Source organism: Malaclemys terrapin, chromosome 1 (genome assembly GCF_027887155.1).
Source record: "Malaclemys terrapin pileata isolate rMalTer1 chromosome 1, rMalTer1.hap1, whole genome shotgun sequence".
Classification (NCBI taxonomy): Eukaryota; Metazoa; Chordata; order Testudines; family Emydidae; genus Malaclemys; species Malaclemys terrapin.
In genome coordinates this window covers 314,792,976-314,810,719 of record NC_071505.1, presented here as the reverse complement: position 1 = coordinate 314,810,719, position 17,744 = coordinate 314,792,976, and the positions used below count along the sequence as shown (strand labels likewise).

At 42.4% G+C, this 17,744-nt stretch overlaps 1 protein-coding gene across 1 annotated transcript in view; it reads right to left on the bottom strand.

Moving 5' to 3' along the window:
* RDX (radixin) overlaps positions 1-17,744 on the bottom strand; it is a 95,595-nt gene that overhangs the window by 25,571 nt on the left and 52,280 nt on the right. The window contains exons 5-9 of the mRNA XM_054015513.1: positions 9,528-9,802; positions 4,088-4,171; positions 3,483-3,629; positions 1,619-1,715; positions 283-446 (exon numbers count right to left, since the gene is read on the bottom strand). Coding sequence (XP_053871488.1) covers positions 283-446; positions 1,619-1,715; positions 3,483-3,629; positions 4,088-4,171; positions 9,528-9,802 — 767 coding nt within the window. The remainder of the gene's footprint in view (positions 1-282; positions 447-1,618; positions 1,716-3,482; positions 3,630-4,087; positions 4,172-9,527; positions 9,803-17,744) is intronic.

Below are 17,744 nucleotides of genomic sequence, written 5' to 3'. Positions count from 1 at the left end.
AGGAGAATCAGGCACACCCTCAGCATACCCTAAAATCTACTGTCTGAGGTGCAAGCACACGGAGAGTGGAGCACTCATAGAAACACTACTTGACGAAGACAAGGATTTCTATTCAAGCCAGATGACCCATACCAATCCATGATCTAATTTACATATTCAGAAGTGGAAAGGTAGAGTTTTGCCTTCTGGGACCCCAGGTACTTTGTGATTCCATGGCCATGTTCTTGCAAAATGCTTTCGATGTATTTTATTCTGGTTCGCAGAAGATTGTTAATGTCATACCTTTCCAACTGTTTCTGATGTTTCTCCTCTCTAGCCTGGGCCTTCATCTGTTGCACTTCAATTGTATCAGGCTTTCTCCTCCTCATGTACAGTTCATGATTTCCCATGCACAGTGCCAAAATCCGCTTATTAATTCTCAGACGAGGTGCATAAAAAACAAAATCCTAGCAACAAAATATTTTAAGGTTAATTAAAGTGCAGCTCTTAAATTCTAGATTTTTAGACTGTAAGCTAAAATCAATACATTATATGTTTGGGTTTGTAAGATTACATATAATTTTACCGCAATCTTGACATTTTATCTCTGGCCAGTGCAATGGTAGAAATCTACAGCAGTATTCCCCAAATGATGGCTCCCAATCCCCACAAGTGAGTTGAAGGAAGATTGTAAAATGGGTCATGGGCCTGGCATGGAAAGGAGACCCAGGGGACGAGGGGGAAGTGATCCTACTCCGCATTCACCCTACAATGGAAGCTCCTGTCCGGCCATTGCAACCTGGTCTACAGGATCACAGCGCCACTCGTTTGGCCCAGCCACCCCTCCACTGTGAAGTGAGGGCGGGTGGGCCTGCTTTCCAACTCAAACCCCATGGGCCTCCCCTCTGCACTGGGCTGGGATTAGGGTTGTGGTGCCCCTTCAGAGGGACAAGAAGAAGGATGCTGGCCTATGATTTTGGAACCCCAACCCCCAAATTTGGACCCTGGATGAATCTCTCTCTCTCTCTCTCTCTCTCTCTCACACACACACACACACACACACACTTAAAAAAAAGCAGTTCATGGGTCACCTTAGTAAGAAGTTTGGGAACCACTGATCTACAGGACTACCAGCTGAAAAAACTATCAATGTTATGAAAACAGTGGGAGAATATTTATTGTTTACTTTAAAATATTTTGGCTAATTCATGAAGTTTCATTTTGTGCCCCAACCTATACTTCAGAAGGAAGATGCTGCAGTGGTGGAGAGCAGCAAAAAGTTGTAAGAAAACTGGGAAAATGCAGATATGTAACTTTAAGGGATATGGTACAGCAGCTGTCCAACCTGCACTAGTAAATGTATTAGTGAAAAAATATCCAAAAATCATCCAAACAACATCCAAAATGTGGCTAATACAAGAACAAGATAAAAATAGCATATTCTCTCTATATAATTTAAAATGAACATTTCTTTTTGATTACCAGTTATCCACAACTGAGAAGTCTAAGTAATTAAGAGAGGCCCTTGGTGCCATTTTACACAGCAGAAAAGGGCTATCACTTACGCAAAAGTGTCAGAGCAAGTTAGATCATATTTAAAATCCTCATACATAAAGAAAAATATCCAGACTTTACTTACAGGGGCCTTTTTGTCAATTGGCTTTATGACAAACTTTTTGTCATTAAATGAGATGTTTCTGATTTCACTCCAAGGGAAACCAATCTTGGGTGTCAACCTTCAAAAAACAAAACAAAACCAAAAAACTATTTTTTAATCAAAGGCACAAATATATGTATTTCCACCAAATATTTAAATCCATCTTTATTAACTTTGTATAGTTTTTTCAGTCACACTTTGTATGTTATGGTTACATTACCAACCAGTTAATGAAGGAATGACAAATAGTTAACAGATGTTTTAATTACACCTCTACCCAGATATAACGCGACCCGATATAACACGAATTCTGATATAACGCGCTAGAGCAGTGCTCCGTGGGGGCGGGGCTGCGCACTCCGGAGGATTAAAGCAAGTTCGATATAACGCGGTTTCACCTATAACGCAGTAAGATTTTTTGGCTCCCGAGGACAGGATTATATCGAGGTAGAGGTGTAATGTTTAATTGTTACAGATAGTTATACAGTGTAGGGAATCCAAAGTTTCCTTATAACTAACTATAGCACCTTCTACTCATGTGCTCATATCCTTTAATCTTTAACACATACTATTCATGTTATAAGCCTGGTACAAAAAAAATCAATAATTTATTGACCCTTTATAAACAATTAGAAGTATACTTTTTATAAAATGAGTGACTGTTTTCGCAAAAGAAACACTGAAAAGTCTGTCACTATAACAAAGACAAGTTAAATCATCTTCCTTTAGTAATTTTGCATTTTGATTAAAGTTAATTGTGCAATTTGAGTTGCTACACTGATTCCCATAACTCAATTTAAACTTCATCCCCTGCATTGTTTTCAGTTAAACATTCGGATATAATTGTTACCAGAAATAGTTGGAATATGTTGTGCATTACATTACATCAATGATGAATATTTTTCTCAATTGGACTAGAAGTCTTTTCCATTTACATTACAGTATCACAATTACAAACACTAGCAGCAGTTAGCAACTGAAGATGTATTTCAGGACATCAGAAAGAGGTATTTCTTTCTATTTCAACACCCTAAATGAATATTTCCTCCAACTCTTAGAAGCTACAATGCCAACTAATGGCAATATAGGTTTGCCAGGGATACTCTCAGGGACTACATTTATTAGTTTGAAGGCAGGTATTTTGAATGTAGATGGTATTGGCTATCTGATGTTGAGCTCACAATGTTTAACTTAGAAAATTCATGATGACTTTGTTCGCTAGTATCGTGATTCTTAAGAGTTGCTTTATTATATATTCTTTCTTTATCTGAAATGATGGGGAAAGAGAACAAAGGAGGAATGGGTGGACAGGAAGTTTTTCCAACCTCCTAAACAGAACAAGAGGTTTCAATCTATTAACAGTTTTCTTTGAAAAATAAAAAAAAATTACTCTATATCAGCGCAGCTTTGTTCTATAAGCTCTTCTTCTAATTGTAGCTATTACAAATAAAATGCTTCCCATTTTAAAAGAGTACTTCCACTTTTGCCATGCTAACAGGATATTGTTGTTGTTCTTACTCTCACTGAAGCCAAGAGCACAGAGAGCATCCATACAAAAAAAAAACAAAACAAAACAAAAAAACCTTTGTAAGCCACTCATCTTCAAAATGTGGAAGTCCAAATTGAAACCCACAAAAGGGGAGTAAATTTCCCTTTAATTTGAGAGGAATTCAAAAAACCTCCACAAGTGAGCTTTTCTTCCACTTTCTTTCTCGTGTTATTTAGTCTGCAACATATTTGGGACAAAATTGTCTCTTATTACATGTATGTACACTGCCTAGCACAATGGGGCCCTAATCTCTGTTGGGACACTATTATAATAATACACATAATAAAAACAACTTACTTGTCATCGTGCTCATAAATATTCAGACCCAAAGCATCAACACCTAGCCACAATTCAGTACCCTTTTTATTCTTTATTTCAAAGTAGTTGACTCCATACATTTCCAGATCTTGTGCAATCTTGAGGTATTCCATCATAGAATCTTCCCTGACGAGAGAAAATAGCGTAACTAAGAAACGAAAAATAAATGATGTATATGAGTGGAGAAACTAAAGAATGCCTAAATTTGACACTTCAAGTTAATAATTTTATTTAATTCCTCTTGAGGAATTCACCTGGAATTCTATCCGGATATTTATACAGCTGCCATCACCATAGTATCGAGTTCCTCACAATAATTAAATTTTATTCTCAAACACCACTGTGAGCTAGGGAAGTATTACATCCATTTTACAGATGGGGAATGGAGGCACAGGGTAGATAACTAACTTGCTCAACATCACACACCCAAGTCTAGTGCCCTATCCACTAGGCCATCCTTCCTGTCTGACCTGGATAGGGGGAAAAAAAAGGTAGTGTTAAAACCAAAATAATTTGAAATAACCCCCCCCCCACACACACACACACAAAACTTAAGCTACATGGGACAATTTCTGCATAATTACCTTAACATCCCTCTGTGTTCTTCATGCCAGTTCTGTATTCTTTCTTCCCACTGTTCTTTTGTCAGTTTGTGCTGTTCTAGAACACTGTCAATAAAAGAGGCTGCTATGAAATGAAACTGATAAATGATCTGATCCATAAAATACACAAATAAGTTCAGGTATAGAGCTTATAACAAATACATAATAGTTATGCCAAATAAAAAAGTTGAACAGATTCAGGTAAAATATTTAACTGGCATTTTCATTAATAAACACTTTGAAAATCAAATTTTATAAAGTACTCCAAGATGTCTAAAAGCGTGAAATAAATCATTTGAAGGGAAAAAACCACTACAGTTTCAGTTTTAACAATCGCTTTTAAACTTTCACTGTGACACAAGCCAATACCTACTCAAACACATTAATGCATAATTTTAATTCATAGCTTCAGCAATTTAAATCTGTAGGATAATGATACTATGTTTGAAAATGAACTAGACAAAATACAGAATCACAGAAAACTTTCCAACTCTTGTAGCACGAATTAAATAACTTCTATACACCCACAAATACACCCAAACTTTTCAGTTTATTCCTAGAACTAAACCACCAGTTCTGCTGTTAGCTGGAAGAGAATGTGGGGGTACTTGCAAAAGAAACAAGAATAGGTTCCAGGATTTAAACTAATAATGTCATAAGCAGTTTTGTTCATGTTAGCTACAGTTTCAACCTGTTAGAACGTATCAGCATAGCACAGCAACATGGCCTGGTATAGCAACAGTAGAAACCAAGTGCACAATATAAGGAACTATATTATATTAGTTAGTTACTAAGATTAAAAGTTGTTTGTATGTCTTCTTAAAGTTAAACCATGGAAAGTTTTCATCTCACTTTTAGTCCATGTAGCTAACTTTTTTAACATCTCTGTAGAAACTGTTTTAAAGGGTGACTGGTCAGAAGAGGGAGTGCAGAAGTGATCTTACTTAAGAGATCAACTCAATTGAGTTCCAGCTCTTCCTAGTTATTGACAAAAGTAACATTTACTACCTTTCCCCACCCCCATCTCTTTCTAGCACCATTCAACAATGGGTGAGTGAACTGGATTCTGTTTTGCCTTATACACCAATAATTTAATTAATGCAATACAATTCAAGTACAGACCCTTGCTGGTGACAATACAGAAGTTAGAATAGAACAGAACTTGACCATCATACCCAGGGCAGAGTTTCCAGTGCTGGCTGTTAAAAAGTACATCTGAACTTAAGATAAACAGGATGTCTGAATTTTAAATTAAGCATATTTCAGCTGGAGCTGAAAGACAAAACTGATACCAAACAATCCAATTATCATAGTAACTTTTCAAAAAAAGAGACCACACTTTAAAGTCTGAGTAGTAAGCTTGTCCAAGCTTTAATCTTGTACAAAATAAACTTTAACATACTTAAACTTGCTTTTCTTTTTGAGAAAGGCTTTCAATATTAGAATATTTAAAATGGTTAGCTAAGTATGTGCTGGAACTCCTAGGGACTACTGAAATACACACCAGGCCTCTATTGTGCAAGGCACCACACACACGCGTGCACACACACAAAAAAGATTATCTCTGTCCCAAAGAGCTTTCAATTTAAGTAACATCTTACTATAGTGAGCACCAGTCCTGGCCATTCTTATTAAGGTTGCAAGACACTTTCTGTTAAGTTTCTGGTTTTCACATGCTGACATCAACACTAGACTTTCATGTTTAGGTCACAAGGTTTCCATCACAGTGATCTCTTCCCCAAAATAAATTTGTTTGTAAAAATTAAAGAAAAATCCAGCCAGATGATTTTGAATTATGGGAAACTGAAAGCAACTTTAGCTACTTAAAAAAGATCCTTTTACTTCTTTGGGGGAAAAAAACTGTTTTGGAAAATAGGAGCATTTGAAAACTGAATTCTGAGCAGGTACAATATATTTTTATTAGGTCAAGAGATGAACAATTGGATGCATTGTGCACACACCTATTTAAGTGTACACTTTTCAAATCTATTTAAGATGGCAGCAGTCTGATATTTCTACTTACTACCTCTCAACATACGACCTCCAGCTCTCCAACAACCTTCTTATCCCTACCCTTTCAAAATGTAAGTGGGGCATACATAGGTAGTGGATTTTTTTTGTTTTTTGTTTTGTTTTGCCCTTTAAAATTATCTGAAGCCATAAATGGTTTATATAGCTTAAGAGTCTAAAAAGTACAGGGAGACGAGCAGTCCCTTGTCATCATCCTTAAGTCTGGCCTTGAACTTAACACAAAATCTGGAGAAACCCATTATAGTACATACAGAGAAGCAGCATGAAATGCCTTGACTGTGCCAATCTGGCCAAAAATATCCTGGGTAATCATTGAAATCTTGTAAGTGAGCAGTCCTAGTAGCTCCATATTTTCTAGGTTGAAACTACTATTTATTAAAGAGTAGAAAGCCTAACATTAGGCAGACACGCTTGGTTTTGTTTCACAGGCCCATTTTGCACTGCCCTCTCATACCATACTTCTGTTGTTTGCTCTAACAGAGTTTAAAGTTTCCACAAATTTTAATAGTAGAATTCATATAAATATCATTTGAAACTGGCCGCTCAAGAGAACAAAACGGGCAGAGTAGAGGGATATTGAGAAACACATGTACCCGTGATAATGTCACACAAACATGTAACTGAAAATAAATCCTGGGTTGTTTGTTGATTAGCAAACTGAACTCAGATTTTTATTCACCTTACAGCTTGTAGCACTCTCCTGTCCTCCAATTTGGTGGCATGAACAGGAACATTATCTCCAAGTACACACTTGTTTACTGCATTGTTTTAGGTAGAAGTAGTAAGAATCTGCCTGTGCCCCCCCCCCCCCCACACACACACACACACCATTAGCATAACTGTATATTATGATTATGGGCATTCATGTTCTAATACTTTTTGATTGCTAATATGTACAGGAAAACACAATGCTATAGTCATGCTCAGAAGCGATATTATAATCTCAATCTTAACAGGCCCTACGTTTTCAGGTAGTATCCTAGGAGAAGAACATCTCTTTTTTTAGATTGTTAAACTTTATCTAGCCTTGTGTTTTTATGAGAAAGCTTTTACATTTCTTTGGAAAAATAGGTTTTTATAAAAGTGTTAAGTAACTGAACGTAATTTACAAAAAAGGGGAAGAAGTACCAGAATAAATCCAAAATTTCAAGACATGAAAAATAAATGTGAAATAAGGAATAGAGTCAGGCAAATAATTGATTTTTCAGTTCACTGGTAGTTCTGAAAAATGAGAACAAGTACTCTGTTCAGCTCAAACAATCAAAAAAACTGGAAAATTTTGATGAATCAAAAACATCTGTTTTGAGGAGAATGAAACATTGTCATTCTGAATAAACTACAAGTTGCCACTATGAAGTACTCCTGAGGGCATTCTGCACCAGAAAAATAAAAATAAAAAAATTTGCACACTATTTTAAAATTCTGCAAATTTTATTTGTCAAATATGGAAGCTCCACCATGGCATTGGGGAGCACAGGCCACACAGAGGTAGGAGATCACTGTGCAGCTAGTCCCCAGGACATGGACTCAACTGTGAGGCTGCACCCTGACATAGCGCAAGGACCAGACCTGGCCCAGAAACACCCCAGGGCCCTGCCCCTCCATGCCAGGTGCACCAGGTGTGGACAGGCTCAGCAAGGCAGGATCCAAGTGTAGAGGGGCTTAGTATGGGGGGATCCAGGTGTGGGTTGAGATGGTTCTGTGTGGGGCAATCTGGGCGCAGGCTCAGTGGGGGATCCGGGTGTGTGGGGAGATCCGGATACACAGGAGCTTGTTGGGAGGTTCTGGGTGCAACAGTAATGGGACTCTGAAGGGGAGTCCAGGTGAAGGTGGTTGGGGCTCAGTGGGGGGGCGGGGTACAGATACTGGGGGAGTGGGCAAGGGATCCGGGTGGCTCGTCAGGGTGGTCCAGGTGCAGGGGGAGCGGGGCTTATTGGGAAGGGATTCTGAATGCAGGGGAATGAGGCTCAGCAGGACAGTCTGGGTATCAGGGGGTCAGGTGGATGGGGGAGCAGCTCCCTGTACAGGGATCCCTCCCTCTGCAGCTGAGGAGTGATGGGTGCAGAAAGCAGGGGGGGGGGAGTGGAGGGAAGGGAAGTTTGCAGAGCACCCTGTAGCTGGGGGAGAAATCTGGGGGTGGGTCTGACCAGCCCCAGATGCTGTGCAGGGGAAGAGGAAGTCCCGTCCTCCCCAGCCCAGCCGGGACTAGCAGTTGAGCCCAGCACAAGCGTAAGAGCCACCAGCTGGGTCTTCCCCAGTCCCACCCCTGCCCCACAGTGATTTACCTCTCTGCTGGCTGCCCTGGGTACCCAAAACATACTTCTGGGGAGGGTCACATGACCGCTCTTGTGGCTTCCCTTGGCTTCCCAGTCAGAAAATAATTTTTCTGTGGGGAAGCAAAGAAATCTGCAGGAGAGACTAATTCTGTGCATGTGCAGTGGAGCAGAATTCCCCCTGGAGTATATGAACAACAAGACATAGTCACTGGGCTAGGGAAAGGGTAAGAATATCTGTAGGCTGATGGTTAAGGCACTCACCTAAGATGGGGGAGACAAGTTCACGTCGCTGCTTCAAGAACTACTTAATTATTTTTAGAAAGTGAAGCAGCTTCAACGGGAGAGGCAGAGAGACCAACGCTAGCAAATTCCATAGCTCAGTGACTAGAGCACTCTCCTGCAATGTAGGAGACCCACGTTCACATGCCTTCTCCACATCAGGCAGCGGGGAGAGCTGAACACAGGTCTCCTACATCCCAGGTGAGTGCCCTAACTATTGGGCTAAAAGTTATAAGGAGGGCATCACCACCATTTTCTGAATGGTGTCTAGTCCCCCTTCAACATTTTTTGGCACATTCATGTCAAATTCACTAGTAGTTCCAGGTCTACCAAAACTTAATATTTTGGCAAATAAACTTTTCACAATATTTTGCCCAGCTCTATTAAGGAATCCACATTGATTTGCAAACTGGATGGTTCCAATATTTATTCACAGAAGGCATTGATTCCAGAGAAGAGGTAGGAACGTGCATTATAAACCGCTTTAATATTAACTCATTGGAACAGAGAGGAAGTTGCTTGACTAAGTATGTGCAGTTACCTTAAGACAGAGGTAAAGAGTTGCAAAAAATTCAGTTCTCACAAGGACTGTACAATTCTGATGCCTACTCTTCACTACTCAAAGCCCAAATGATCTCCTCCTTTACTCCTAAATTTTACCAATGGAACAAAAACTCACTTCAGAAAACTACCACCACCATATGGCTTAACATTAAAGAAAAGATTAATTATAATATTGAAGAAACTGATACTCTGATTTTAAAAGCTAAGAACATTTTTATTAGCAAGTTTACAATTCTGCAGCATCCATATAGCAGCTGCAGTTTCCCACTTACCGCTGGGGGAGAAGTCTGTCATTGGCCAAGTAGCCTAGTTTATGAATCTCCTTATTGTAATCTCCATACTTGGCTTGGACAGCATAGGAAGCCAGTAGAACTGCAGTTTCTGGTGGACAATAGATTTCATCATTTAAAATGGCTTCTTTGACTTGCAGGAAGAACAGTCTCTGAGTTATTTCCTGAATTAACTCCTCAGATACATCCTCAGGAAAAAACTTAGCCCTGAACTTAAACTGCAGAGGATTTTCTTTCCTTACATCTTGCTGTGTTACCTGAAAATATAAATTAAGAACTTTAAAGGAGCTCTATATAGTGTTTAGTGTATTTACTTCAGTAACAATCAATTAACCGGCAATAACACAGAGTAATCCAACTCTTCCTGGCAATCCAGTTATTAGCAATGACTAAGGCTCCCGGAGGTCATGGATTCTGTGACTTTCCATGACCTCTGAGACTTCTGCAGAAATCCATGTGGCTGGCCCGGGAACCACCCGAGTAGCTTGGACAGCCCCTGGGCAGTCGCACTGGCTGCTCTCGGCCCCCACCCCACCTCCAGCAGCAGGAGTTTGGGGGTGGGAGGGCTCAGTGCTGGGAATTGGGGTGCAGGGCGATGCTTACCTGGTGGGGCTCCCCGGAAGGGCGACAGGAACTCCCCTCCCTCAGCTTCTAGCTCCACGTGCTGCCTCCACCCGCAGACACCACCCCTGCAGCTCCCATTGGCTGTGGTCCCCAGCCAATGGGAGTTGCAGAACTGGGGCTTGGGATGGAGCAGAGGCAGCACACAGAGCTAGGAGCTGGAGGTCGCCCCTTCCCAGAGCCGTGTAGGGAACCTGCCCCAGTCCAGGCAACCCCTCCTCCCAGTACCTATGTTCTCCCCCTGAATACCCATGGCACCCCCTGAACCATACCCCCCCACGCACACACACACTCTCCAAGTTTTAGTCAGGAGTATATAGCAAAAGTCATGGACAGGTCACGGCCATGAATTTTTGTTTACTGCCCGTGACCTGTCCATGACTTTTACTAAAAATACCAGTGACTAAAATGTAGCTGTAGCAATGACTTGTGAGTCACATAGCACTATGAATAATTTACACTTAATTAGGCAAACATGACAGCTTTCAAAGACTACTTAAGGCCTCATTAAATTTACTGGAGGCTCGTGGTAATTTTAGTTTCTCACAGTGATAATCTGAAAAAAAATCATTTTTACAATGTATATAAAAAACAAAACCTACAGAAGTCACAGAAAAGTAATGGACTTGGCTGTACTGCAATTTCAAGAGACAGGTTCCCTTCAGCAAGAAGAGGTTACTCACCCTGTGCAGTGACTGAGGTTCTTCGAGATGCATGCCCCTGTGGGTGCTCCACTTCAGGTGTTGGTGCATCCCTGCGCATTTGATCGGAGAATTTCAGCAGCAGTGCCCGTCCAGGTCATGCATGTGCAGTACCCGTCTCGCAGCAACCCGGCCCCCTCAGTTCCTTCTCTACTGTAGAGTCCGGAATTTGAACTCCAAAGTAGAGGGGAGGAGGGTGGATAGTGGAGTACCCACAGGGGGACACATCTCGAAGAACCTCAGTTACCACACAGGGTGAGTAACCGTCTCTTCTTCTTTGAGTGATGTCCCTATGAGTGCTCAAATTCAGGTGACTGTAGAGCAGTGCCCCACATTAGATGGAAGGGGCTTGAGAGTTGCATGAGTGAGTGAAGACAGCACTGTTAGCTCTAGTAGTGCATTCAATCTTGAGCTCTGGGTGACTGCATAGTGTTTAGAGCATTTGGTAATGGAGACAAACAGCCTTGGGGATTTTCTGAAAGGCTTAGTTCTATTGAGGTAGAACTCTAGTGTGAGTCTAATGCCCTGGGTATGTCGTCCTGAGTCCTATGTGCTCTTGTGAGGTTTGGGAAAGAATACAGGGGTGGATTGGTTGATTTATGTGGAAGGATGAAGATATTTTAGGTATAAACCTCAGATGTGGTTCTCCTTGTCCTTGGAGAAAAAAAAGTGGTAGAAGTTGGGTGAGCCATGAGAGCCCCTAACTCACCCACATGGCAGGCCAATGTAATGGCTACTAAAAATGCTACCTTCATTGACAGATGTATCAGATAGCATGTCTCTAAGGGTTCGAATGGGTCCCCAGTGAGGCAGCATTATACCAGGTTTAAGTCCCACGGCAGTGTAGGTGCACGTACTTCAGGGTAAACGTCCTGTATGTCCATAACAAAGCATTTCATAATCGGGTGCACAAACAATGACATCCCATCAATCTTGTGATGGAAGGCGTTAATAGTTGCAAGATGGACTTTGATCGAACTAGTGGATAGTTCCAAGTTTTTTAACTCCAAGATGTAGTCCAATATCAAGGGCAGAGGTGTGGAAATTGACTTGCTTGGCTTGGCACCATATAGCGAACCTCTTCCATTTTTGAAGGTAAATCTGGTGCATGGCTGCCCTCCTACCGTTTGGAACAGGTTAAACAAGTATTACTGAACAGGATAGTTTGTCATGATGGAACCATGTAGGAGCCATGCCTTCAGGTGAAGTATTTCCAGGTTCAGATGGTGGACCTGCCAATCATTCTTTGACAGAAGGTCCGGCTGGAGTGGGAGAGTGCGTGGTGCACATAGTGCCATCCGCAGCAGGTAAGAATACCTAATCTGTCTGGGCCATGTTGGGGCTATCAGTATGACTTTCGCTTTGTCCATTCATATCTTGTTTACTACCCTCAATAATATGGTATCGATGGGATCGCATATAGAAATGGCACTTCCCATTTGAGGAGGAATGCATCCCCCAGTGACTGGGGTCCCAGAACTGTTCTCGAGCAGAACTGTGGGCACTTGTAGATCTGCAGTGTTGCAAAGAGGTCTATTGATGGGGGTCTCCACTGTTGAAATATGTTCTGCAGGACGTTGTTTAGTTCCCATTCATGACTGTGAGAAAATTCCCTGCTTAATGTATCCACTCTAATGTTCTGACAGCCTGGCAGGTAGGAGGCTGAGAAATTGATATTGTGTCAGATACACCAATTTCACAGTTACATGCCTTCAATGCATAGGGAGTGGGATCGGGATTGGGCTCCTCCCTGTCAATTTATATAAAACATGCAAGCAATGTTGTCGGTCTTTACTCATATAGTCTTGTTTCTTATCAAAGGCAGAAAGTGGAGGCACATTGCGAACTGCGTGGAGTTCTAATAGATTTATGTGTAACTATTATTTTGGAGGGAGACCACCTGCCCTGAATTGTATGGTGTTGCAGATGAGCTCCCCAGCCTATCAAGGAGTGAGTATCAGAGGGTGGATCCCGAGGAAAAAGTAGTTAAGGAAATTGAGGTCAATGGTAACTGGGACAAAATATAACATGGTTTTACAAAAGATAGATCATGCCAAACCAACCTGATCTCCCTCTTTGAGAAGGGAACAGATTTTTTAGATAAAGGAAACACAGTGGATCTAATTTACCTCCATTTCAGTAAGGCATTTGATACGGTCCCACATGGGGAATTAGTTAAATTGGAAAAGATGGGGACATTGTTGGGTTGTGTCCACCACTGTAAAGCATCTTTGACTTTGGTTGGCATCGTAAGATGTCTGTTTAGGCCATGTTTGTGTGGCATGAAGACGGTTCTGAGCCAGCCTTAAAGACAGCGCATGTGGAGCTGCACATGTCGTACCACAAAGGTGGTTGCAGCCATGTAGCCTAAGAGTTGAAGGCAGGTGCGTGCTGATATGTTTTGACTGTTCATTACTGAAGAGATGAGGTTGGTCACAGTAATAAACCTGTTGGTTGGTAATGACACTTTGGCTTCCAGGGAGTTGAGATGGGCCTTGATGAAGTCTAGCTGGTGAATGGGTTTTACACACAAAAATTGACTTTATCTGTAACCCCAGATTCTGGAAAAGGGCAATCGCCCTGTAAGTACTGTCGACAGCATCTGCCAGGGTGGGAGCTTTTAGTAAACAGTAGTCTAGGTAGGGGAATATTATGACCCCTTGCTTGCGCAAGTGAGCCGCTACTACTACAAGAATTTTGAAGAAAACTTGTGGTGCTGTGGAAAGGCTGAAAGGTAGGACCTTATATTAAAAACGGTCCGTTCCCAGGATAAACCTGATGAACCTCCTGTGAGCGGAGTTCCAGTGTTGGTATAATCATCCTGAACGGTTGAACCCTCATGAACTTGTTGAGGTTTGTGAGATCTAGCATGGGTCTCCATCCTCCATTTTTCTTTTGGGTTAAGTAGTAATGGGAGAAGAAACCATTCACCTTGTGTAGTGGAGGAACTTGTTCCACGGAACCTAAATGTAGAAGATGGTTTACTTCTTGTCATACAAGGTGCTTGTGAGAAGGGGCCCCGAAGAGGGACACAGAGGGGGGTTGGGTGGGAAAGATGGAAGTAAAGGGAATCAACTAGCCCATGTGTATTTGAGCAGGGGATTGGACTATATGACCTCCTGAGGTCTCTCCCAACCCTAATATTCTATGATTCTATTTCTAGGGCCCACTTGGTGGTGGTGATGGAAGACCATGCCAAATAAAAGGGAGTCAGACAGTATCTGAAATGGAAGATGGATGGTGTCATTAGCACTGTAGTGCGGGGGAGGTCATTCAGACCCTCAACCAAGCCCTCAAAATTGTTGCTTCGAGGAGAAAGATTGAGATGTTGATGGTGGTGGTGGTCGGCATCTCTGTGGCTTGGACTGCCACTGATGTTGGGTATATGAGACATACCTGTTGTGCTGGTAAGCCTGATATCTGGTTTGTCTTCTTCATGGCAGGCGTATAAATCCCCAGTGGACAGAGGGTCACTCCTGAGTCCTTCATCATGTGGAGGACTTGGTCCATCTTGGCGGTGAAAAGTTTCTGTCTGTTGAACGGAAAGTCCTCCACCGTGGACTGTATCTCCTGGAAAATCCCAAGGAATGCAGCCTGGATGCATGGTACATGACCAAGGTGGTAGCCATGGAACTTCCTGCTATTTTGACCACATTAAAGATGCCAGTAAGGTAGTTCTAGCCACAAGCTGGTCTTCAGACACAAGTGATCCCTTTTTGTCCTCCGGAATATTAATAAAGTCCATGAATTTTGAATAGTTGCAGTGATCATATTTTGCTTGTAATGCCACATAGTTGACGAACTGGAATTATAGGGCTGATGAAGAACAGATCTTGTGACCAAAAAGGTCTATCCATTTCCACTCTTTGTCGATGGGTGTCAATCTGTACTGTTGCTGTCTATCATGCGGGTTGACAGAATTGACGAGTAAATTTGGTGCAGGATGGGAAAAAAGGAGGTCCATACCTTTAGAGCGGACATAATACATTTTGTCAGCCCTCTTGCAGATAGGTGGTATGGTAGCTGGCATCTGTTTTTGCAGGCTCCATTAGAGCATCATTAAATGGGGGCGCTATTTTGGAAGTTGAAGAGGCTTGTAGGATGTCCGCAGTTTATGTTGGGCCTCTGGGACTTCCTCAAGAAAGTTCTCTAATCCATCAGCCACACATTTAAAAAGCTTTTGAAATTGCTTAAAGGCGGCAGTGGCTGTAGGAGGTGAAGACATTATGGTCTCATCTGAGGAGGAATTGTTAGTAGGTGGCATGGTGTCTTGCTCTATGCTCTCCTCCTGATGAGGATTTCCTCGTGGGACTCTGACATTGCAGGCATCGAGGGTGGTGGGGGCAACCTAATCCCCTTCCTATAGGGCCTGGGAGCCTGCTGTACTGCCTTCTATAGGCGGCCCAGGGGTCCCAGTAAGGCATTGTGGATGGCCTCACCCATGCCATTCCCCACACAAGTGCCCATACCATAGCTCTATGTCTTGCCTATAATGAGACCTCGATCACAGAGGTCCAGGGGTTGGGTCCGGTTGTACAGGTGAGGAGTGGTGTGTGGAAAAAAACTATCTTCTTCCTGTGTGCTGGAAAGTGGAGGGACTATTGAACAGATGGGTTGTTTCAGTACTGCCTGCACCACGGAGCCGTTGGTGCCAAAAACTGCTGTCTGGCATCACAATACGAATAGGTCTTTCTGATGAAAGAAGTGGCATGGTGCCATGGCTTCAGCGCTGAAGATCTTGGTGCCAACAGTTTCGGTAATGCAGTCGACTGTTCTGATGGCTTTGGCAGTAGAGTTGCTGGTATCAATGGCGTCATTGTTGATGCAGTCAGTGCTGAGGAAGCTGATGGAGCAGGCATAGCCTGTGTTGGAGGTCTTGGTGCCATCTTCAGCAGTGTCGACGGTAGTGCAGCGCAGGAGATAGGCTTGCTTTTGCCTCTCGACTCCGCACAGGAGCGCTGGGGATTGGCAAAGGCCACTGTGCAGGCAGTGCTGGAGGATCCCAGTGCTTCATAGGTACTTAGCCGTGGTGCGGTTGATATCAAGGAAAGAGACCGAGCTGGAGATCGCTTCTTTTTGGTTGGTTCTCTGTGAGAAATCGCTGCTTGTTTCCTCATTAAAAAAAAAAAAAAAAAATCAATGAGGAATGAGCCTTCCTCTGAGAAGAAGGTAAAGTCTCTGGAGATATTTTTCCAGAGGTAGTCTGCTGGCTGGGGTCTGAAGCTGGGTGCAGAGACTTCTCCATTAAAATGAGCTTGAGGCACAGATCCTTGTCCCTCTGAGCTTGAGCCTTTAGTATGCTGCAGTGAGCGCATTTCTGAGGGATGTGCAACTCACCCAAGCAGCAGACACACTGAGTGTCCATCTGATAACAGCATGGCGTTTTGACATGACAGACAGCGCTTAAAGCCTGATGAACCAGGCATAACTGAACTTAGCCAGTCTACGAAAAACAATTTTTTTTTAAACTAGGAAGAAATATGGGGAAAAGGGTAAGTAACTGAACTGCTAAGCTTAAAAACTATGCTAAGTAAACTATTTTAACGTGAAACAAGCTAACTTTGTGACACTGCTGGGAGCTCTATTTCAGGCAGAGCACAGCTGAGAAGGAACTGAGGGGGTTGGGTTGTGCACATGCTAGGTGAGGTGCCAACAGCGCCACGAGACAGGGACCGCGCATGCACAACCTGGACTGGCACTGCTGCTAAAATTCTCCCATCAAAGGCACAGGGATGCACCAACACCTGAAGTGAAGCACCTACAGGGCCATCACTCAAAAAAGAATTGTGGCACATTCACTCTTGAATCTACCCCTTTTTATGGCATAGGGGCATAAAACCTGAAGTCTACTGCTATAAATGTGCCAAAAATCCTTGTTCCTGATGTCCGAAGGTTTAATCTGATTTCAGCAATCACTTCATTTTGCTACAAATCATTAACATACTACATATAATGCCACCTTTCATTTCTACACAGATTTACCTTATAAACTCAACTAACAGAAGTCTATTTAGCGTTTTGGCAAAAAGCTGTACTTCTGTGCAGAGTTTTCTACTCCACTTGGCGCAAACATCAAGCACTGTACTTCCCAAAGGATTCAATACAGCACCATCATAATCACAATCTGTACACTTAATAGATTATACTGGGAAGGAAGTTCCAGCTATCATGCCTTCTGGCCTGGGGGTTTCACCACTCAGCTCCATACATGGAACAAAGGCAAAACATTGATCCATCATCATAGTTCTTGTGGGAGAAAGTAGGTTTCCCTCCAGTTTGTGGCTGCTTTGGTTAACTCTATAGGTTTAATCTTTCACTTTCTGATGTTGTTTCCTCCAGTGATGCTCCCACTACCCACCCCAAGTGCTCATCCATCCGAAGCCATTGGACTTCCTAAGGTTTGCCAAATTACCTGAATGTCACTTAACATCTGTTGTCGGCCAGTCATAGGTGGCACCGACTACTGTCATTATAGTGGCAAGCATCAATGCAGCCTGACCTTCCTGGTCAAGCACTGTACTTTCTATGAGACGTATAGTGCCTGATGTTTACACTAAGGAAAAGAATGCCTCAAACCTTCATAAATAAACCATCAGAAAGATGGAATGGAACATGGAATGTGAGGAGTATGCATGAAGGCAATCTCACCACTTTGGCCAAAGCACTGGAAAAATGTAAGATAGATGTATGTGGAATCTCAGAGCTCTCATGGAATGGTAGGGATAATTTCATGACTAGGGATAGATACACAGTGTAGTACACTCGGGATCTGAGAAAACGAGAGAATATGGGGTTGCACTTAACTTATCCAAGGAAACTGTCTCCTTGGATACAACCCAATCAGCGACAGAATCATCACTATTCACCTTCAAGCAAA